This window comes from Solea senegalensis, linkage group LG3 (genome assembly GCF_019176455.1).
Source record: "Solea senegalensis isolate Sse05_10M linkage group LG3, IFAPA_SoseM_1, whole genome shotgun sequence".
NCBI classification, from domain to species: domain Eukaryota; kingdom Metazoa; phylum Chordata; class Actinopteri; order Pleuronectiformes; family Soleidae; genus Solea; species Solea senegalensis.
This window is the reverse complement of record NC_058023.1, coordinates 2531143-2553989: the sequence shown is the minus strand read 5'-3', so window position 1 is coordinate 2553989 and position 22847 is coordinate 2531143. Positions and strand designations below refer to the sequence as shown.

Genomic DNA, 22847 nt, shown 5'->3' with positions numbered 1-22847 from the left:
TTAATCTCAGAAGTCTGGTTCTTTTGTTTATTCAGTGCATCACAATTTAGTCGAACAAGTCAGTGTGTTTCATAGATTACACGGAACTTTGTTCTCCCCGCTGCTCTTTTTTTAATCCACACAATTAGCGGTTAATTGACTTTTGACGCTGCTTTTTTTCTTCCTCGTGGGTTTTTCCTTCAAAAGAGACGCAAAGGAGCGACACCGCAGCACTGAAGGTAAACGTTGAATCATATTTATCTGCGACATGTGAGAGATAATCCGTGTATTAGCTGCTGTGCTAACGAGGGCTAATGCTAAACTGAGTTGAGGTAAAAATAAAAAATGCAATTTAACTCGAAAAAAAAACAAATGTATGTGTGTAAACATGTGTTTTAGTGTCATTTTAACCAGGGATTATTAATCTGTCAGTGGTTTTATTGAGTTAGATGATCGGTTTTGTCAGTTAGGTCAATCGATTGTCAAAATAAATGGTGATTAGATGAAAAATGTTAAAAATGTTGACCAAACCTTGAAGTGATGACGTTCTCGAATGTTCTTTGTCACATTGGAGCAAAGAAACGAGAAAATATTCACATTTAAGAAGCAGAAACAATCAGAAAACACCAGCCCTAATTTAAACCGCTGAAATTAGACGACTTTATTTGAATTTATCCGCTAAAAGCATTCAAACTGTCTCATCAATCAGCAAAAAGAGTTGTAAAGTGATAAATCCAGCAGTTGGTAGTTGATTATTAAATGAGTAGTTGATTAATTGTTGTAGCCATGACAATCATTTATGCATTTATGTGCCTTTTATTCAATAATTCCCACACAAAGACAATTCAATTATTTATTTTTTTTACAACGTTTCATTGTTAAAATGCTGTTTTAACACTTTAAAATGAAGAAATGTGCAAACTCTATGGAAACTATGTACAAGTGTTCTTCCCATGAGTGAAATAACCGTGATAAACTATATGTCAGCAACTTCTCAGCTTTCAGAGACCGTTGGAATTTTCCCGATAGCGCAGCTACAGTAGTTAAAAGTGTCGCTCGGCATTAAAAGGTTTTGTGAATGTGAATGATTTATAAACTGGTAAATCTTGTGTAATATCAAAACAAACCTTTTCTCCTTCTTCTCTCTCCTTGCTGCCAGTTACCAAACCTGAATTGCTAAAAACAGTCCAGGTTCAGGGTCGAGATGGCCGCCCCCTCTTCCAGCAGAAGAAGCAAGAGAAACATGGCGGCTAGCGTTTCCGAGCCGCTGGCTAAATCGTCCAAAGTCACGCTGCTGAGTCCGTCCCTGCTCCTCCTGGAAATCCCCTCCGACACCAACACCAGCCTCCCGATATGGGACGCCATGAGAGCCCAGCACGTCGACGTCACCTGGACCGTCAATCCCTACAGCGTCAGTGTCCACTTCACCCCCAAGACCTCCAAGCCAGACAGGGAGGGGACATCCGCTGTGGCAAAGCCCTCATTCGGTTCCTCCAATGTTCTGCAGCCTCACATGGTCATTCAGTCCATCACCCCGCTCCACGACACCTCCCAGAACACCACCCGCGTCCTGCTCACCTTCTCTCAAAACACCACCCAGATATTTGCAGGCCAGCAACAGAAAAGACCGCTCCAACCTGAGCCGGCCACCTCCTTCATCTTCTCCCTGCCTCTCATCATCACCCAACCGCAGCCTGTCCATCAACCCACTGCCTCCACCACCGGGAAACCGCCCCTACCCACCATCCAGACCCCCAAGACCCCACCGCCCATAGCACCGGTCCCCACTCCTTACCACACAAAGAGCTGCCCCGACGTCCTAATCTGTGACGACTTCCTCTTGAACAAGTGTCTCGCGGGGAAGAAGTGTAAGCTGCACCACACGCCGTACCCGTTTCACTGGCAGCTGTGGAACGTGTTCACCCAGGAGTGGGTGGACTTCCCCATCCACGCTCAGGCCCTTCTGGAAAGGATCTACTGTGACGTGGAAAAGGACGTGGTAACTATCAAGGACGGGTGAGCGAGAACACAAACGTGAAATCAGAAATCTTGTGATACCTTTGTCCCGTGTTGTTGTTTGGAGCTCACTTTCAACCTGAACGTTTTTTGTGTGTGTTGTAACCCACGCAGACGAGACCGCTACACTCTCACCTTTGACATCATGGAGGTGGACGATCCGTCCATCTATGACGGCGTAAGACGACTCACCAACTCCGACGCGCCCGAAAGAAACAGTTACTTCCCGAGCAGTTGGAAAATCTACTGGTGGAACAACACCACCTGGAAGGAGTATGACGAGGTTTCAACCGTTATTTTCCATTTCTAAATCGTCACTCGTTCTTTTTAATCATCTCTCGCAAACTTGACCTCGTGCCACCGATTGCTGTCGTGTCTTTTGTAGAACATTTCCACCTTGCTGCGCAAGGCGATGCAGGACAAGGAGCCCGAGTGTTCGTTTTACATCAGCTCACAGGCGTACAAGGTGGACTTCACCACCATGAGCCAGACCAACGTCACCACCGGGTTCCTCAGAGACGTCCGCTGGCGACCGGTGTACCGCTCCCCTGCGTCCATGATGCCTCACCTGCAGTACGTTTTTTTTTTTTACTCTGTCCCCCTTTTATTTATTAATTGTCCGTGCTGTTGTTTTCATGTGTATCTCCTCGAATCTTCCACACCCAGGACAGGAATCCAGATTGAACCCCCTGAGTCTGCCACTGGTCCACTGGGGGGAAACTTCAGGGTGGACCCCCTGGAAGACTTCAGCACCTGGTATCCTCCAGTGTGGCATTTGTCCTCTCAGGAGGAGGAGTACAGCCTGGTGGACGTCCCGATGGGGACGAAGGCCTACCAGAGCATCCAGAGCCTCTTCTACCAGAGCCTGCCCGACACCAAGGTGGACATCGTCAGCATCCAGCAGGTCCAGAACCTGCTCCACTGGGACAAGTACCAAAGGTAACAGAGCTGCCGTTTTAGTCTTTTGTGTGTGTGTACAGTAAAAGTTGAGCCTCCCGTCCTCCTGGCGACGCTCTTGAATCAGTTGGTAAAGGCTCTCACGCGTCCGGACAAGGCGAGAGTGCTGCGACTTCAGTCATCGCAGCACCTCGTTTCAAAAGATAAGCAGCAGGAGTTTTTTTATGGAAGCCCATTTCCACCAGAAAAAAACAAAAACTTAAATAATAAATATCCTCAAATTAAGTCATAATTATGAGATAAAAAGTCGAAATTATGAGATAAAAAGTCATAAATGAGATAAAAAGTCGACATTATGAGGTAAAAAGTCATAATTATGAGATAAAAAGTCATAATTAAGAGGTAAAAAGTTGAAATGATGATATTTGCACATGTGCCTCAACTGTTATGGCCCTTATTTTCTGGCAGAAATGGGCTTCCGTAGTTTGTCGATGCCACATGTGCACGTGTGTGTCTTTGCTGCCGTTGCAGGCACAAGGCGTACATGCAGAAGCAACACACCAAGTCCAAAGAACCGCTCGAGAGACATCTCTTCCATGGTACAAGCAAACTGGCCGCAGACGACATCTGCCACAACAACTTTGACCCGCGCGTGGCCGGCATCAACGGCGTCTCCTACGGTTACGGCTCCTACTTCTCCACCACCGCCTCCTACTCCCACACGTTCACGGCCATGGACAAAACCCGCCACATGTTCCTGGCCAAGGTCCTGGTGGGGAAAGTGAACCTGGGTCAGAACAACTTCCGCCGGCCGCCGCCGCTCGTCTCCAGGACGAAGCAGCACTGCCTGTACGACAGCTGCGTGGACAACGTGTACAAGCCCACCATGTTTGTGGTGTTCGACAGCTGCCAGTGCTACCCGTACTACCTGGTCAGGTACAGAAGCCTCCCCAATGAGATCACCATTTAACGGAGGAGGGGGCGGGGTCGCAGCGGCGTTCAACGTTCAAATAGTGTTAAAGGTTCAATTTAGCAACATTTCACATGTAGCTGCGTCGACATTTGCGTCCAAGTGATAAATTACGTGCTGCTGAAAAAAAAAAATGGAAAAAAATGTGAAGCACTTGAGTTTTTTTTCAAAATGATTTTTTATTTTGGTTCTCGAAACTTGGATATTTTTCCGTTCTGGATTGAGTTGACGTACAAGAATGTCCTGTTTAAGAAAAATAAAGTGTTCACCGGGTACATTCATCCTCTCATGAGCATTTAGTGTGATCGTTCCACCTGACTGTGCCGCGTGTGGTGGAACGTGTTTCACTGAAGTCTCTTTACAATAAAAAGTATTTCAAAATACTTTATTCTCTCTTTTCTTGTATCACAATTTATTTCTTTTTTAAATACAAAATGACAGAACGTGATTTCTGTGTTTTAAAACCACGTCATATTTTTTTAAATTGCCTACGTATCCCTGAAAAGTGAGTTCGCGGGAAAGCAAATCAAAACAACTTGAGTGTCATATTTTCATGCATCCTTAAACAATGACATGAAGCCTTTAAAACGACATAATCTAATCTAATCCCTTACTGAACTCCTTTAATTTCCCTTACAACTCGAAAAGGAAGAGACGGGCAGTGCACAATCGACACGATAGAAAATCTCGTATGACTTGGATACACAAGCTCTGTTTTTCTGTATTTAAATGGCGTCCACCATTTTATTTATTCGTCTAAGCACGGCAACGATAAAACCCAAAAAAAAGAAAGAAGTTGCGACGTTGTCTTTTATGTACAGCGTGTATATCTGTACTCTTAAAATGTGCAATTCTGCGCTTAAATGATAATACAACATATTTTCAGGAGAAAGGAAAATCACAGTGACAAGATAAAAAAAAAACACAACAACACATGAAGAATGCACCTTCCACTCAGGAATAACAACAACAATAAAAAACATGATAGTAATGTTTTAGTCAGATTAAATTATGGCTGACGACGGTGAAAGTCCCCCACAATTCTAATTTTCTGACCAGGGGTGAAAATGCACGACGGATGAAGTGAAACTCAAAGTCTGCAGTTTGACCAGCAGATGGCGCCACAGGAGAAGCCTGATTGTGTAATCGTTTGAAATGCTTCACAAACACAGACTGAAAGGCAACAGAAGCAACGACAAAGAAAACTGCGAAAGGGTCGTGAATGACTCACTCGCGTTTTTCCCTTTTCACTGCTATATACACACATTTATATATTTATACAGTAAACAACAGGCCAAGAAGTGACATTGAAACAGTAACTGGAACCACGAGCGTCAATGAGACGTTTATGTGACGTCTCATTCATGTCGCTTCAGTTTCCTCGACTTCTCTGCTCAGATTTGTACGACGGAGACGGCGACGGCGTGAGGAGGTTCACTCGCAGGCCAACTTGCTGTCAAAGCTCGACAGGCCGATGGCAAAGGCTTGGAGGGCACACATGGGGTAGTTGTAGTCCAGGGTGAAGATGTCTTCGGCCACTCTGCCGAACTGCATGACGATGTAGTCGGCTGGGTTTGGGGGAGGAGACGGAGAGACTCTGTGAGATTATTACACGGACGTGCTGAGGGAGCGCGGAGTCGTGGAACCAAAACGACGCCATTTTGGCAGGAAGCTGCGCTCTTCACATCCACATAGAACCAGTATGACGCACTAATGTGGCTCAGGATCCGTATCTCCAATTTTGGACAACGCTATGCTTCCAAGTTTGTGTTTGGGGAAGGCAAAGCAAGGACTACAAAGACCTGACCTCAGACATGCTCTACAGAGTGAACGGACACAAATTCAAAGAGTTGTTGCTACCGCTGCTATACTTCAAACTGGCAGGAGCTTTTTCCTGCCGACATGGCGGTCGTGTGTGTGTGTGTGTGTGTGTGTGTGGCGGAGGTACTTACGGTCGTTGTCGTGAACGATTTGAAAGTTTTTGACCGACGCCTGCGTGACGCGGCCGTGGAAGTTGAGCACGTACGACTGCGTGTCGTCGTTCCACACCGGCGCTTTGTTGTGCAGCTCGATCAGGTTGTCCAGCGAGTGACTCTGCCACCGGCTGAGGAGACTCTCCTGGTCCTGTCACACACACACATGCGCGTGTTACACACCGTGAAGGTAAATCATCACATCATCTGATGAAGTTCAGACTCACACTCTGAGGTCTCACGGGAACTCTCTCAAAGTTCATGTTCATGCCCGGGATGATAACGGTCATCTTACGTGGTCCTTTGAATCCCAGTACGTTGGTTTCCTGTCAAACGGTGCAGAATGAATGAATGAATGAATGAATGAATGAATATATGAAGCCGGGGAGGCTGCTGATCTCTGTCAGACACTCACGTAGCACACGGCGGCCACTTCCTGCCGCGTGTTGCTCTCCTCCAGCAGAGTCCCGGGGGTTTTGCAGGGATTGGTGCCGTTGTCATACACCGTGAACTTAGTGCCCATGAGGTTTGACCTGGAGGGAAACACACACACACACACACGTAATCACAACAATACATTTAAAAGGCGTTTCACAATAAAAACACATTTGTGATGCTAAAATTCCAAATGCCCAACTTCCTGTTGAGTTGAGGCGATGGTTACGGTGGTCTTTTTTGTTCGCCTTGGTCTTTAACATCTTCCCACCAAGTTTCAGGAAATTCGGTGGAGCTCGATGTATGCCGCAGTCATAGAGCACTTCCTGTTTCATGGCAAACGTCCGAAATTCTGCAAAACCTTTTGATAACGTTTCACCTTTGATGCATCTTGTACAAATTGCCGTAGTTTTTACGACAAAACGCGCTTGCTCATTTACGTAGCGTGCAACTCGCCAAAATGGACGGCCCAAAATTCCAAATGGCTTCCTGTTGAGTTGAGGCCACGGTTACTGTCGACTTTTATGTTCGTCTTGGTCTAAAACATCTTCCCACCAAGTTTCGGGAAATTCAGTGGACCTCAATTTTGCCTCTGTTTTAACGTTAGGGTGCGCTATAGAGCCCTTGAGCGACACACGGGTCCAAAACTATGCCAATATCGCATTTTCGCCAGACCAAGGGTTTTTATGCATGTTAACTTCAAAAATGACCGCAAATCCACGGGTAGAATAATAATCTGAAGGAAAACAATAGTTTCGGCCTAAAGATTCATCTAAAAGATGGAAGATGTTGGGGTTTTATTAGCTTGAAGACGCTCAGTTTTACCTCAGTTTTCCAATGAAGCTCTCTCCCTCTCGAGACAGGTCAGTGGCGTCCACTGAAATAAGGTAGTTGGACGTCTTACTCTTCTTCCTCTTCCTGCCCGCCAACAGAAACACCTGCAAAGAGACAGAGTTCTTCATTTCAAAGCCTTGTACGTGTGAATTCTTTTACTGCCTCACGCTCACCTTCTTGCCGTCCTCTCTCTCCATGTGCATGAAGTAGGTGGGGTAGAGGCCGCGGTCCATGCCCTTCTTGTCCCGGGTGATCCGGCACTTGACCGTGACGCCGCGTGGCGCCGGACGCAGGACAAACTCCTCTAGGTCGGCCACGTCGATCAGCGCGCCGTCCGCTGTGGGCGACCCTGGGGTCGCGACCTCCTGAGGGAGCGGAAGACGTAATTTTTACGACATTTATTTACCACGGCTCTCACTCGGGGGTGTCGTCTTCACGGCGAAGGGAAATGTGCGCGGCTACTCACTGAGGCGTCTTTGCCGCTGGCCGCAGACGCCGGCCGGGTGGAGTCCGCGTGAGGAGACAGGGAGCGCGTCTGCTCCTCGTCCACGTCGTCCTCGTGCTCGCTAGACTCGTCGAAGTTCATACTACAGGACAAACCTGGCGAGAGGAGAGACACGACGGTGAGAGGGGAGGTCTTCATCGGCTGAAACTACCCATTTTTGCAGAGAACTGTCCCTGAAATGTCACTTTTTGCATTTTAATCTACAGTCTTGTGAACTGATGCAACATGTGAGCAACAGCTGGCCCCAAAATGATTGTGCATTATACTTGATTCCCGCGACTCCGACGACTCACGGCTTCACCGAGAACAACATGATTATTCAGACATGCTCACAGTTTCTCCAAAGGGGGGTGAGATTAATGTCAGTGTGAACAAAGCTCGGCCCTGTTATTAAACGACCCATTTCTCATGACTCGTGTCCCAGTTTTCAACCACTCTGTGAAGTGTGCAGCCGAGGGAGGAGACGACTCCCTCGGCTGCACACTGAGGAGGAGACGGAAGTCCTGCGCTGTGTGAAATGAGACGGTCTAACCCACACAACTCACGGGTTTCCTTTCTCCTTCTTTGCCTTCTATTAAATTTCATCAGGCTGTACCCTAAGAGGCTAAAGGCTGCCCTCTACAGTTCAAAGTCCTGAATCACACTGTTGAGTTAAGGGTAAGAAATCTGGTACGTTTACACAGATCTGATGTAAAATAAGCAGACAAAGCCACACTTCACAGGATCCAGACCCTGGAACGAGACAGTGAGTCTACCTCCACTCCACAGGGGGGCGGTTGTTTCCGCTAGCTTCAGTCGAGCGCTAAAAAGACTTTTTGACTATATTTTTGACTATAAGATTTGAGATTGTTTGTTCGTCAGTCGTCATTCACTCGGTTTATTTGTGACATTTTTTATGGCGCATTGTCAAAAACACACTTAGCTAAGTGGCTAACAGAGACAATAGCACTCCTGCTTATGTCACTTATTATGTGCACAGGTGGGAACCAAAGGCTGCAAACTAAGAAACTAATTGTGAGGCCATTTCATTTAAACACTGAGCTCATGTTTTCACCAAATGCCCAAAGACCGAGTCTCTCTCTGCTGCGACTCACCTTGTTTCTGCAGTAACTCGTGGATGTCTGTCTTGGGCTCGAGCAGCATCTCGGTGTCTTTGTCTCGCTCCGGCTCCTCTGAAGCAGGGGACTGAGGCTGGGACTGAAGCTGGGACTGAAGCTGGGACTGAGACTCAGATTGTGACAGAGACTGGGACTGGCTCACCGAGAGGATTTGGACTTTCGTTCGCTGATCGGGGGCTTCTGAGCTCATGAAGGCTGCCGGGCCGTCAATGCCTGCGGAAGATGATAAAAAAAACAATAGTTAGTAAGAATAACAATAGATAGCGAGCGTCCGTTGTTTCTACTTCTTCTTATTTTTCCTCTCCCGCGAAACTCGTCCCTGCATCGTTGAAAGAAAAAAAACACACACATCCTGTAGTGAAATGTGCGGTTTGATCGGGAATGGTGTGCTCTGACTTTTCTAAGCGCTGTGAATAAACACGGCGACAAAAATCTCCAAAAAACTGCAAAGAATTTCCACACACACATGAATGAGAAAACAATTTGAACCCAGCCCAATTTGGCGCCTCACAGTGTCGTCAGACTTTAACGTAGAGACGCGGTTGAAACTTTAAACGGCTCACAAGACTTGGGACTTTTCTCACCTAAATCAAAGTTTCGATATCTATTATGGTTTTTAAACATGAGTGTGTATTTTGCTGCTAGAGTTTTTACATAGAACGTTGCTCTGGTTGTCGTCTAACCCTTTGTGTTGTTTTCATTTTCATATGACTTGAGGTTTTTCTTAAAATCACCTAAAAGCACAGAGAGTTCTGCTCCCATGTTAAAGCTCGTTTCTGCGTCAGTTGCTTTCAGTCTGCTGAAAGCAACTGACGCTCACACGACAAACATTCACTCTCTGTCATCCACCGTTCTTGAAACACAACAACTTCAGAACGCGTCGCTTTGTCTGTTTTCCACAGTTAGAAACAGGTGTTTGGAAGGGGGAGGGGCCTCTCACCGTCCATGATGACATCGTTTGTGGCGCTGACTTGCGACTCCACCAGCGGCGCCTGCTCCTCGCCGCGCCGTGTCCGGGAGCGCCGCGGCCACGCCTCCGTGTTGGGCTGGACCATGAGCGGTTCTTGCCTCTTCCTGCGTTGCTTCTGCTCCAGCAGCGCCCTCTGTGGACCAAAACAGGAACTCAGTGAAGTGTATAAGCACACGTCTTCTTTTTGTTGGATATTTGAAAGACGTTAAGGGTTTTTAAACCGAGTAGAGATGGAGTCACAGCTGCTGCACACAGTAGAAGTTAGTGAGTAGAAGTTTCATTTCTATTACTTTGTAAACTAAAAGTGGATATACACAGCTAATACCACGCTGTACACGACTTACTGTACGAACTACTGTTACTTTTTCAGCACAATGTGACACCAACAGTGCTCCGAATGTTTAACATCGGGATTGAATTTGTGAAATTTGGAAACATGTCACAGTTCAAAGTTCTTTTGAACAAAAAGAAAAAACACTCTATGCTGTGACTTCTGCACAATGATCGCTACGTTATATCGCGTTTTTAGTCCGATGAATCGTAACTTTGACTCAACAACAAATAAGACGACGATGACAAAACACACACTTTTTAAAGCCTGAATATGTGACCTATTAACACACACACACACACACATACTCAGGATGTCCATATAAGGAGTTGTGTATTGTTCCCACGGGTTAAAGTCCCTGTAAAGTGTTTAACCGGACGCCCGCGATTGGCTCTGAGCTCCCGTGACGCGGCGAGTGCCGACTCCGTGCTCACGTCAGCGCTCTCTTGGCTCGGCGAGGCCGACGGATTACGCAATCTCGCCAATTAACGGCATCCGAGGCACGGCGGCAAGTCCTGTTCAGTGGCTGTGGGTCGGTGAAGCGGAAGACGCGTCGAGGCCTCGTTTATTTGTCACACTCGGGAAAAGCCTTTCACTGCAGTCGCCAGTGTGAGAGAAACAAGAGTCTCAGTGTTTCCTCTCACCCGCCGCACAACGTCACGGCGCGGAAAACTGGATTGGATGTGGAAACAACTTTTTGGTGTGGTGGAAAAAGGAACCCTGAATCGTGACACGACATTGTTCATGTAGTCAAAGCGTGACCAGGATGCTCCCTCACGTTGTGCTATTTAAAAACCACTCTCTTGGTTCCCGTCTTTTGTGAAGCGCAGACCAGGACGTGACTTCATTCAGGCGTCTTTTTCCAGGCCCTTCCTTTGTCTGACAAAAACATGGGGGGGGGTCGAGAAAGAGGAGGTCACTGAAAACAAACATGTACGATGGCGTGCGATAACGAGCGCGTGACCTACATGAGACGATCCAAATCAACACGGGGATGCAAATGCTGCAGTTTAGTCCCGGTTTTCATGCTTCTATGTTACGTATGTTTCTTTGAAAATGTGACACGTCTCATGTTTACAAGTTTGACTTCAGAGAGAGACAGGCAAAGTGACAGTGAGTTCTGCTGCAGAAAACTGGATCAACATGGCTTTGAAATGATGAAGAAGAAACTTTAGTGGTCACAAACCCGTTCCATCGGCGTGTCGAGCGATCGCGAGGCTTAAAGTTAAACGTGTTTTGTTTTTTCTCTAGAGAAATACCGTGACAGGTCCCGTTTGTGTCGGAAGTCTAATCCGTGGCTTCACACAGCGGCGTTCCTCCTGAGCACGACTCTTCCTCCCCTGTTGCTCATTCGTCTCCCACAGCCGAGGTTTGGGGATCGATGAAGCGGCGACCTCGTCCCCGTCGGCTTTACGCGGTTTCTCCGGCACAAACGGGTCCGTCCCCGAGAACCAAGCGATGTGTGTGTGTGTGAGTGTGCGGTCACTGCTGCTGACTGAATCAGGAGTCATTAGCACTCCAGAAGGAGAGAGGGAGATAAAGAGGGGAGGGGGAGGGAGACTGTGAAGTGCGCTCCGAGTCGCGGCGCTGCAGGAAATATGATCTTTCAATGCTTTGTATTTTGACTGTTTGAGATAAAGTCATTAAGAAAATATGAATGTTTTCACATTAACCACGAGGAGTGGGACAAGATGAAACTCAAACATGTACCATTACTATTATTATACTGTAAAATGTCAAATCTAACACGCAAAATCTGGTGTTTGTGTACACCTACAGTGATTGTAAATAAGTTATTCTGGAAAACTGGGCGAAAGCACTGACTCACAGGACATTTTCTGGCCCTTTTATGGTTAAAATAAGCCTGAATAATCCATGAAATGTTGAAACAAAATTATTGATTGTTGTCTCCCAAAAATTAAAAAAATTAAAAATGATGTATTGTTGCTATACTTTTTTCTCTTATTATTATTTTAGTAACATAAATCATAATCTAATGGTGAGTTACTCTGCGTTTCCTAACCCTAGTTTCAACAACGCCAACGTCTGATCCCTCTTCTGGGCACAAGTGCATGTGTTTTTGTCTCCATGAGTTATGTAAGAGCAGAGGAACTCTCAAATGAGGCTGTTTGGACTCAGCTGAAAGTGTGAGTCACACACACACACACACACTCTAAATCCTCATCTCTTTGAAGTCACCAATCTGGCTCTCGCTCTTTCTTTTTCTCCAGTAAGTGTGAGACACTGCGGCGGCGTCAAAGCTCGACGACGGCGTGACGCTTACAGCTGCGACGTCTGAGATAAAGTGTCTCAAAAATAAGCCTCGGGAGTAAGAGGACAACGGGAGGGAGGGACTCAAGCCGCAACACGACAGCCATGATCGACACCAGACGTCGACGTCTCTTACCTGTTTCTCCAGCTTCTGCTGCATGAGGCTGACGCTGTCGTTCTCAAGGCCACTGCAGGGAAAAGAGAACATTTTAAAGCCAAAGTGCATCTATTCTATGTTATAAGTAGAGGTTGACTAGTGTGTGTGTGGGGGGGGGGTCTAAGTGATGTAAGTGTGTTTAATGACAACAAATATCAAAAACATTCAGTAACTGGGTAGATTTTGTAATATATGCACAATTAAAATAACCCCAATTGTTGAAACCTCTAGGTAAAAAACCTAAGTGGGATGTTTCGGGCAGATTTGAGGATTCTGATTTGACTTTGTGTTTGCGATAAACATCGAGGTTTAAACGAAGCTAAACGGAGACGTTGATGCGCGACACAAACAGGAAACAGGTGAAGGAAAGGAAATGATTGAGTGTTTTAAAATGACAACAACAACTGTCACAACCCCAAGGTAAAGTAGCTGTATGACAAACCAGCAGAGGGCGCCGCTGCTGTTGTATTAACAAAAAGCAAGTAAGACTTCTGGTCTTATATTAATATAAACAACACAAGGCCTTTGATTACATACAAATAAGATTTGTATGCATTTTTGCTCTTTTCAGTCGCTGGAAACAAAAACCCTCAAATGTGTAATAAGGGAGAGAAAGAGGACAAAACCCCCGCTGAGAGAATGCCTCGCACCCTGGGTCCTGTGGACATTTACCCCGGACGGTGTTGCTTGGCTACACCGAAGAGAGGGAAGGGCATCGGCGGGAGTCGGAGGCCGACTCGATCTCTGCCACTGACTCCAGTCGATCTTTAAAGACCTCCAGAGAGAGGATGAGGAGACATTTGGACTTTCTCCTCCCGACTCCCTGCTTCCATCGCTCACCCTCACACCCTCACGTCCTCTCCACACACAGTGGGGTCAGAACACACCGCTCGAGCCTGACACCTGCATCATCACCACCGCTCACGCTCTCTGTGGAGAGCAGTCAGCCGGCGGAGGACAGAGCGACGAGCGCTGCAAACTCTTTAATGCACCTGCTCCACTCTGATCATGATCAAGGGCCGAGGACGAGGAGGAGGAGGAGCCTGACATTCTGTGTGTAGTCGATGTGTCAATGATGAGATAAATGAATTATTTAAGCAAGTATTTAACCGTGTAAACCTGTGAGTTATCTGCATTTCACTGTGATACAGATACATCGTTTTTTTATCCAAATCTTTTCAGCTGATTCTTATTCATATTATTGAATTATTATCATTATTGTTGTTGTGTGCATTAAAGAGAAGAAGCTTGACCAGGTTTATTTGACCTTTGACCTGGTCAAACCTGTGTTTCGTGTGCAAAATGATCTGCTGTGAATAATCAATAATCATAGAGTCCACTGACATAATTGTAAGTCATATTCCAGGTTAGTGACAGTTAAGGACAAAAGTTTGTCTCAGTGTGAGACACATCACAGTATGACATGAAATATTTAATAATAAATAAATATTAACTTCATCACAAAACTAATAAATTGGTACAGCACAAAAAAAATCACTAAATTCTACTACATATGTGTTTTGGGCTGAATGAGAGCTTAAATCAACAGTCTGTGATTCAAGACTTTGAACAGTAGAGGGCAGCGTTTTGGTGAACAGCCTGATTTGATGGAAGAAGAAGAAGAAGAAGAAGAAGAAGAAGAAGAAGAAGAAGAAGAAGAAGAAGAAGAAGGAGGAAACCCGTGAGTTGTGTTCATGACGTCTGTCTCCTCCCTCAGCTGCACACTTTACAGGATCCAGACGGTTTCCTGGAATATGCTGCTGATGATGATTGGTTTCCACCTGAGCAGGTGGTGAGAGAGCAGCCACTCATCCCACAGGATGTTGATTATATAAGGACGGCCGGAAGAGGAGCTCTGGACTTCCTGCAGCGTGCAGCACCGTTAGAGCACTGCTCGGTTCTGCTTCTGAGATCCTCTGACATCCACGCCACACAGCAGAGTCTATGTTAGCCACACTGGGTGAGTGTTTTTGAGTAGGACGACACAGTTTTCTGTGTAGTTCGTCTTGTTTAGTGGGCAGTGAGGGCGAGGCTCTGTTTCTTTGGCGCCTCACCTTAGCCCTGACAAATAAAACCTTCCTTTTCTTTTGAAACCATGACTCGTTTCAGCTCTCGATTTAACATGTACCCCATCCATTGTTTGAGCCTCCGATCACCCATTTTCCTGTCCTCTTACTCCACAAAGAAAACTATTGCTTATTTTCATATGAGAGGCTGTTTAGGAGGACTGTTTTCTGACTCTATCCGATAGGCCAGTATAGCGGGAGTGCTTGGGCCACTAACCGGTACGATTATTTATATGTACAGTATATATATATATATATATATATATATGTGTGTGTGTGTGTGTGTGTATATATATATATATATATATATATATATATATATATATATATGTATGTATATATGTATATATACATATATATGTATATATGTATATATATACATATGTATGTACAGAAACCCAGAAGGTTGCAGCCTTTTTGGCTGATATTGCACCAGTAATATTGTGCGTCCCTATGTTTGCCGTATATTGCCACCCCTGTATCTGGGTGTACATCGCAGCACCTGATGCTTGATGTGCACCGATGTAAATGAAGCTCAGCCACAGATTGGTCTCACTCTGTGTTGTGTGTCGCTGTTTACCTTGCAGTGGAGTTGGACGAGAAGCTGGCAGAACTGGAGGGTCTGTGGCACCGAGGCAGCGGAGCCCAGGACATGTTGAGGAGAATAAAAATGACACAAACAAGATGAGTAACACTGACTTACACTGACTTGTTGCTCCAAATAAGGACCGGCTTTTTTGTCCAATACTAAAATCACAACCGTGAGTATCTACTGATACCAGTGTCAGCTGTTCATGCATGATTTTAATATGTGCACGTGCATTTACCACCAAGCTGTAAGCAGACATTTTAAAGGCGTAACGCTCCAACTGGGTCACAAAAATTCTGTTCCTGCTGAGAAGAAATTAAAAGTGTTTAAAATGTGATGAAATTTGGAAAAACTGCACGTCACAGTTAAAAAGTTCACTTGGCTTGTTTTTATGAACGAACAGAGAAGAAAAGCTGTATTTTGTGACTTCTGCACAATTATTACTGCTACTTTATATCATGACTAAAGGTGCGATATAAAATAAATCATAACTTTGACTCAAAGACATATAAGACTGAAGAAAACACTGAATATGTGACCTACAAACACACAGGATGTCCATATAAGGAGTTGTGTATTAGTACCATGGGTGCACCACCTTTTTCCTTCTTCCGATTTCCCATTCCACTGATTTCAACAAGGACTTTGATAGAGAAGGTGTTTAAGTCGTTTTAAAAGACAAAATCTTACTAATCTCCTTAGTATTTTAAGTTTAAGTTTATTCGGGAAAAATGGACAAAAGCACCAAGTTACAGGATTATTATTTGGCCCTTTTATGGTTAAAATAGTGGTAAAAAAAAAACAAAACCATCCAGATGGACATTTAGAGGCTTTGGTATTAAAGGGTTAACCTTAACCATAACCAGCTGATGACTAACCACAATTCAAACTTTAGCCCTAAACTCAGCCAGTTCCTCAGAAATGAGCTTCTGCCTCATTAGGACCAGGTTTTTGGTCTCCATGAGGACTGCTGGTCTTGATATGGTCAGTGTTTATGCAATACAAGTACACACACATACACACACACACACACACTGAGGGTGCCAGCTGTGAGTGATCAATGTTTCATCACTTCATCACAGCTTGGGTGACGAGAAAAGGACACGCCACCGTTGTCCCCTTCCTTGTGTCCAAGACCAAGGTAACCATGGAGATTCCAGCCTCGTCAGCAGTGCACCTCCACCGCCACTGATTAAAAACCTGCTTACAGCTCCAGTGTAATTAGACTCCGTCTTCACACTGTGCTGCAAAGATTTACTGAGTGACAGCGGGGAAGGGAAGCGCCCATTAAAATGTGTCTCTTCAGAACAAACGGGATTTCAGCGCCTTGAAAGATATGAACGCTCAAATGGTAATAACCGTCAGACCAACCAGGCAACGGCATCAAATCTATTTATCGCCCCTTATTATGTCTGCTGCTTATTTTAATTAAAAAATCCTTGTCACTTCAGAAGAAAAATTAAGCGTTGAACGAGCACGACTTTAAATTCTGCCACAGGCAATTCCAACTTGGAGACAGTACAGGAAACAAAGAGGGCTGAGAAGATTAAATGTTCAATGCCCTGAGGCTGAGAGGTCACCAAAAAAATAATTTAGATGAAACGGAACCAAAAATAAATGCACGAGAGACAAAAGAGTACGGAATCTGCCACGTGACGAGGGAGCCTTCCGTGACCTTTTGTTTTTCGCGTACACAGCTACAATCCTGAAGCTTCCCCTTATACACCACAAATGTCAGTTATATTACTGTATTATTATTAATAATAATAATAATAATAACTTAATAATTGTTACTTTATTAACAGTACAGAATAAACACTCCCTGAATGAGAACACGAGGAAGCGTCGAGCGCTTTTAACTAAAATCGAATAATACTGCATCCAGATACACAAGTCTGTGAACCGGATCAGGATTCAGTGCCACCTGCTGAGAACATGCACACAGGTGTCCCTGAGACGCTCCGATATTAATGAGACAGCGTTGAGAGTTGTGGGCACTTGTTGCGCCCCAGGTCTCTGTCATCAAAGCGACACCTTACGACTCTACGATCTCTGTTGGATCCTGAAGGGGAAACTACTTCAAACGGTCTATGAGACTGCAGCGTGCATTTCTAGGAGATCATTACAGGACCCCTCTAGGCATAAAGGTTGCGTGATGAGTGCTTAACTCAAGCAGGTCAAGCATGAAGAAAAAAAACGTCGAGCAGATAAACGCACAAAAGTCATTAACTCTGGTTACAACATACACAGTCACAGCCTGGTGCTCTGAATAAGTAAAGACGCGGCAACAGAAACACGAGCGAGAGGCACATCTTTGACTGCAGGTCGAACTCTCAGCTGCCAGCGCCATGGAGCAGTGACTGGAGGAAACATTATCGTCGCTCTGAACTCAATCACAGAACACAGCTCGTAGACCTTTTAGCCAATGAAGGAGTTGGGTGTCCCACTCAAACAAACAAACAAACAAACAAACAAGCAGTGCGCCTTACAGGGCAAACGAAACAGCAGCAGCTTCTAGAGCAAAGATCAGAAATGTACAAGTGTGCGGCTACCTGTACGACCAGCGACTGAAGGCAGGCTGAGATCCATCACTCTTTAACGTCTCCATGGACGCAGCTGCAGGAATGCTAGTGCTGGGCTCTCCTGTATCTACACTTTCACAAATACACTCATTCACACTGGCCGAGTTCACAGTGCAGAAAGCCCCGCAGGCTCCAGGATCTCTGCTGTTGTGTCACTGACAAAGAGAACCCACGGGAGTAACATCGACCAGTGCGGCGGTAGACTGAGGCTGGGAGGGCTGGTGCTGTTACCATGACTTCACACTTTGGGCCATGTGCGGGGATTCTGCTGGGGATAGGTGTGTGAAGTCATGGTGTTCTGTGAACTTGTGCAAACCACGTTATTTAATCCAGTCTGACATCATAAATTAAGAGACACTCACCGGCCAACTCAAGTATCTCATCAGCCAAAACTTGGCATCAATTCAATTCGACGAAGACCGATGAATCGGTTGATCTTTAAACTTATTTTAAGTAATTTAACTGAAGCTGCTCTCCGGCGGCCACCATGTTGGACGTGGGGCTCCAACGATTATTCAATTATTATTAATTGAGCTGGGTAGTCTGTTAGGTTAGGTACGGCCTGATTTTTCTTATATTGAATAGTGCAGAGCGACATGACCGAGGCGACAGAGGCGACATGATCTGTAGACTAGATTCAACGGGTCGTCAATCATGACACCCAAGTTTCTTGGATGTCATGGAGGAGCCAGAGATCGGGAGTGGATATTAATGCAGATGTTGTGATGTATCGTTCAGTTCAGTTTTGGAGGTGATGGGCTTGGATCCGTACAGATGTGTCAGAGAGACAACCTGACATGGGAGTTGGCCAAACGTGTGTGCAGAGCAAAATTAAACAGCTGGCAGATTCAGCTGGGCTCGCACCAATTAACAAACAGCGGTTATACTCGCTGTCCATCCATTATCTATACTGCCAATCCTGTTTTGTGTCATGGGGGCAGAGCTTGAGCTAATCACCCAACTTCCTATATTCTTACAGCACAGACTACTTTCCATAACTTTCTGTGGGACTCAGCAATGACACACTGCTTGTTTCGCTTCCTCTGACTCATATTGTGAGGACACTACTTTTCAAAAACCACTGGCATCTGACGTTACATGTGCAACAGTGGGGAATTTGTAAAGCTTTAAATAGCTCTAAATCTGAATTACTCTCTACTGTCGGTCAGCGTATGATTAAGATATTCCAGTCCGCAGTAAGTTCCTTAAAATAAGAGTAATGACCACATGCATTTATAAAAAGGTAGCTCAATAAATTCAAACCTATAGATTATCTTGTCTATAAACATCCAGCGTGTGGGGAATGTATTCTAGTTGCTAGGAGACCAGAGATCCCAATTGGGTTTTTTTTTCTGTGCCTATTTGCAAGAGAATGAAAGGCAGGCAGAGAAAACAGTGTGTATGTTTGTGTTTGTTTGTCCTCAGAGACAAAGGCATAATGACATATGAGTCAATGGATGATAAGCAAGGGAATCACTCACCAGAGGGAGTAATTATTCAGGTGAAAACAAATGATGGAAATATGCTACAAGAGATGCTAATAATACTACTTCCCCCGAGGGTTAGAAAGGGAGACCCATGGTTCTGTTGACCAGCTTTCAAGACAATTTAAACTGCTGCGCGTTGAACGGGTCGGCGGTCAACGATTTGTCGCGAGGCATTTTTATTTCTCTCCGTTTCTCATCACATGAGAAAGTGCGTGTGTTACTCAGGCCAGCTGGACCTTCATGTGTATGTTTGGAATCCCGCGGACGACGCCAGCCAAACACAAGTCGACCATAAACCACAGTTTATCGCTGCAAAGGTCAAACCACTGTCCTTCTGGAAATGTTTTCCGGTCTTGATTGATTGATTGATTCCCAATTCCCCAGTTGTTTCCCAAAGATTGGGTTGGGACCCACAGAAAGGTCCCAGGTGATTTTTTGTGGGTCCCCAAACAAATTTTACGTTTGAAATCTCTTCCTCTCCATCTCTATGACTATTCCTAGCTACTAACATCTCTTTGTATTGACTTGCTTATCCATTCTACATAATATTACCGGTTACTATTATGGCTGTAAGTGACGCTGGATTCATTTAGAAGGATGGGGATACACTGTTCAAATAAGTATGGTTGAGCATGGTTGCTACCTCTTCCGAAAAACTGTTCAAATGTTTTGTTTGTTTTTTTTTATTTCAAGGTCGTTTGGTATTTGCTTCTGAAATGTGAATATTTTCTGGTTCAATTAACCCCGAGACATTTTTTGGGTTGTTTTTAATTTTGAGGTTTGAGAAACCAACAGAAGCCACACCATACAGGGGCTTTTTTTGTGATAACGATGCACCTACGGGTATTAAAGTGTAACCACAATCACAGTAGAGAAACAAATGCTGCAATTAAAGCAGATAATTCTAGGCATGATCCCTGCATTACCAAGTGACGGCTGCAACAAAGGAAGTTTAAATTTATCAGCCGCCCACCTTCAACACTGCACTCTTACAAAGAGACAACATGGCACTTGTGACGCTGTTATGAAAACTGTCGCCCTTTCGATGTGTCAGTTCTGGGATTTGTCGCCGTCTTTCCTCTGACCTTTATAATCACCAGTTACAAAGCAAGGAATGGAATGTAGACATATGGACAAGGACAGCGTTACAATGGCCGCTTGTATAAAAACAGTGAAGATGGGAATTATACGACGAGTAAAGTTGCTCCGCTGCCTCTCTTGGAAGGGCGTTCCAAATGTGAGACATCTGTGAACTTTAACACAAACTGTGAACATCACAGCTGGTGTGCTGATCAGGAATGAGACCACTGCGGCGCCTCGCATTACTACGTCGACTAACGCGGTTACAGATGTGACAGATTTCCCAATCGTACGACTGATAAAAGATTTATCTTATCTCCTCTTGTCTTACAAGGCCAAGAGTTTCCCTTGTGCTAATGTGAAGGAAAATGTAAACCGAGTCAAGCCAAATAAAACTGAGGACTGGTGTACTGCATAAACACTCTTACATGGAGCAGAAACATACGAAATTGTAATGAATATTTTCAAGAGCTACCTCCGTATCTCAGTGGGCGTTGTTTGGAATTTACGTGCAAATGGACAATTCTCACAAACTGATAAAAATCACATAATCACACTGAGACTGGAACAGGAAAAGGTGGGAGCTACTTTGATTTCTATCTCCCTCGACGTCTCTGTTCCAGTGTTTGAAACTGTGCAGCTTCTTCCATCGCACACAAACACGCGGTTGTGGTTTATTTACTGGGTCTAAGGAGGAAAACTACCTGACAGAACGCTTCAACACAGTCATGTCAGAGGCTACAGAAAGGCATGCTCGTGCATGACAGGCAAACCTTTGCTTTTGTTTTCTTTTTTTTGCAATGCTCCTCACAGGCTCTATTCCTTGCAATCCCTTTAAAGAGGCTAAGTACCTGAAGATCAGTGATACACAGATCGTCTGAGTCTTGTACCGATTATTAACAGATCACCTAACAGTTTGCCAACTGTTTTGAGGCTCAATTAATCAATATGTGCTTCTTAAATGTGAAAGTGTTCTGGTTCCTTTGCTCCAGACACCAAAGAAACCATTCAAGCTGAATGGATTTGGTTTGTGGACAAAACAAAACATTTAAAAACATGCTTTTGATTCAATTAATCAATCACATATGGACAAAAATCTTTGGGAATATGGGGTGGGAATCACAGGGTGGTCCACGATACCAATAACATCACAATACAACGATTCTGTGATAATCAATACATTGCGAGACGATCATATAGCGATACATCACGAGGGAATAAAGGCTGCGTATTGAACGAGGAAGGAGCGTTTATTCTACAACTCGTCGACTATTTTCATAATGGATTTATCGGATTTCTGATTGTTTCAGCTTCTTAATTGTGATAAACAAAGAAATCATTAAAAATGAATCCTTTTCAGACATTTGAGAGCATCATCACTTCCCGGGGTGACAAACACCGATTGACATTTTCCAACATTTTATGAACTAAACGATCACTCGATTAGTCGTGAAAATAATCGACAAATGAATCGTTAGTTGCGGCTCTAAAAGTTGACCCTGGGTTATAAACATGCTAAAACTCATTGGTTTGTAGAGGAAAAAGACTCTGTAGAGGTTTGATAGAGTGATGTAACTGGGTCTTTGGTCCACGATGAGGTCACGCCAGGTCCATTTAGTTTCCACACAGGTCTGAGGATGCGTTTCTATGTATATTTATAGAAGTTAAGATAAAAGCAACGAGGAGCGTTAGCGATTGTTTTTGTATGTTTTGCTTTGAAATGAATGCCTTTGTTTTCTAATGAAGCTAAAACAGTCGTGTTGTAGTGAAGCGTCGTAGCTTCATCTTACACGGAGTGAAAACTCACCGTCGAAGTGAGACGCGTCATGTTTTTGTTGTTTTATTATCCGCCAGCTGTGGAACGTAATAGCTAGCTTATTACCATCGGGAGCTAGCGTTAGCTGCCTCCGCCGTATAACGCAACGGTGACAAAAGTTGCGGGCGACGCTGAAGTTTTTTTGCGTAAAAGACAGCGTCCGCCACATTTGTTCGCGTCTCGTCGCTCGCGCAGTCAACGGAAACAAGCAGCGTCGCGAGATGTAAAAAGCGACATACTAATATATATCTATGTATATATGATGTGTTTAAGTTACCTCATGTTGTAGAAATCCATGTTTGTCCGCGGTTGCTATGGGAGGTCCTCATGCGGCACTTACGCTGCCCGCGGACGCGGCTGAGGAGGAGAACTCTTGTTGCTCGGTCCTTGGTTACCGAGCACGCCAAGAAGCGGCGCTGCCATTGGGCGGCCATTTTGTGAAGTGGACGCTGATTGGAGGGCGTTCCACGGTCAGGGGAGGAGGAGGAGTTTGTCTGGATCCAGGTTATCATAGTTAGAGGTGGAGTGGGAAATCATTTTTTTACTGTAAAACACGATGGAATATTAGGGCCAAACTGAAGAGAAAACAATGTTTTAATCTGTCGAGAATAATGTCGTAATATTACGGGAATAATGTCGTAATATCACGGGAATAAAGTCGTAATATTACGAGAATAAAGTCGTAATATTAAAAAAAAAAAAGTCACATGTAACGAGAAAAAAGTCATAATATTACGAGAACGAAGTCGTAATAATACGAGAATAAACAAA

At 44.7% G+C, this 22847-nt stretch overlaps 2 protein-coding genes across 5 annotated transcripts; one reads left to right on the top strand and one right to left on the bottom strand.

Annotated features, from left to right (window-relative positions):
• Positions 1 to 4245, top strand: LOC122766552 (protein mono-ADP-ribosyltransferase TIPARP-like). Of its 2 annotated transcripts, XM_044021507.1 has the most exons (6): positions 1 to 218; positions 1139 to 1995; positions 2110 to 2278; positions 2381 to 2568; positions 2662 to 2934; positions 3424 to 4245. In XM_044021507.1, exons 2-6 carry the CDS (start codon positions 1184 to 1186, stop codon positions 3860 to 3862), a joined length of 1881 nt encoding a protein of 626 aa, XP_043877442.1. In that variant the 5' UTR covers positions 1 to 218; positions 1139 to 1183; the 3' UTR covers positions 3863 to 4245. The 2 variants fall into 2 exon arrangements, with proteins under 2 accessions (XP_043877442.1, XP_043877441.1); XM_044021506.1 differs by lacking the exon at positions 1 to 218 and having other exon boundaries at positions 870 to 1995.
• tulp3 (TUB like protein 3) lies at positions 4022 to 22466 on the bottom strand. 3 transcript variants are annotated; one of them, XM_044021510.1, is made up of 12 exons: positions 22354 to 22466; positions 15103 to 15144; positions 12436 to 12487; positions 9668 to 9830; positions 8704 to 8940; positions 7571 to 7704; positions 7278 to 7469; positions 7096 to 7208; positions 6251 to 6368; positions 6063 to 6161; positions 5815 to 5986; positions 4022 to 5430 (listed from the first exon to the last, which is right to left on the bottom strand). In XM_044021510.1, the coding sequence occupies exons 1-12, from the start codon at positions 22371 to 22373 to the stop codon at positions 5297 to 5299; spliced, it is 1476 nt and encodes a 491-aa protein (XP_043877445.1). In that variant the 5' UTR covers positions 22374 to 22466; the 3' UTR covers positions 4022 to 5296. The 3 variants fall into 3 exon arrangements, with proteins under 3 accessions (XP_043877445.1, XP_043877444.1, XP_043877443.1); XM_044021509.1 differs by lacking the exon at positions 22354 to 22466 and adding an exon at positions 17664 to 19862; XM_044021508.1 differs by lacking the exons at positions 12436 to 12487; positions 15103 to 15144; positions 22354 to 22466 and adding an exon at positions 11288 to 11569.
• Between the last annotated feature and the right edge of the window lie 381 nt (positions 22467 to 22847).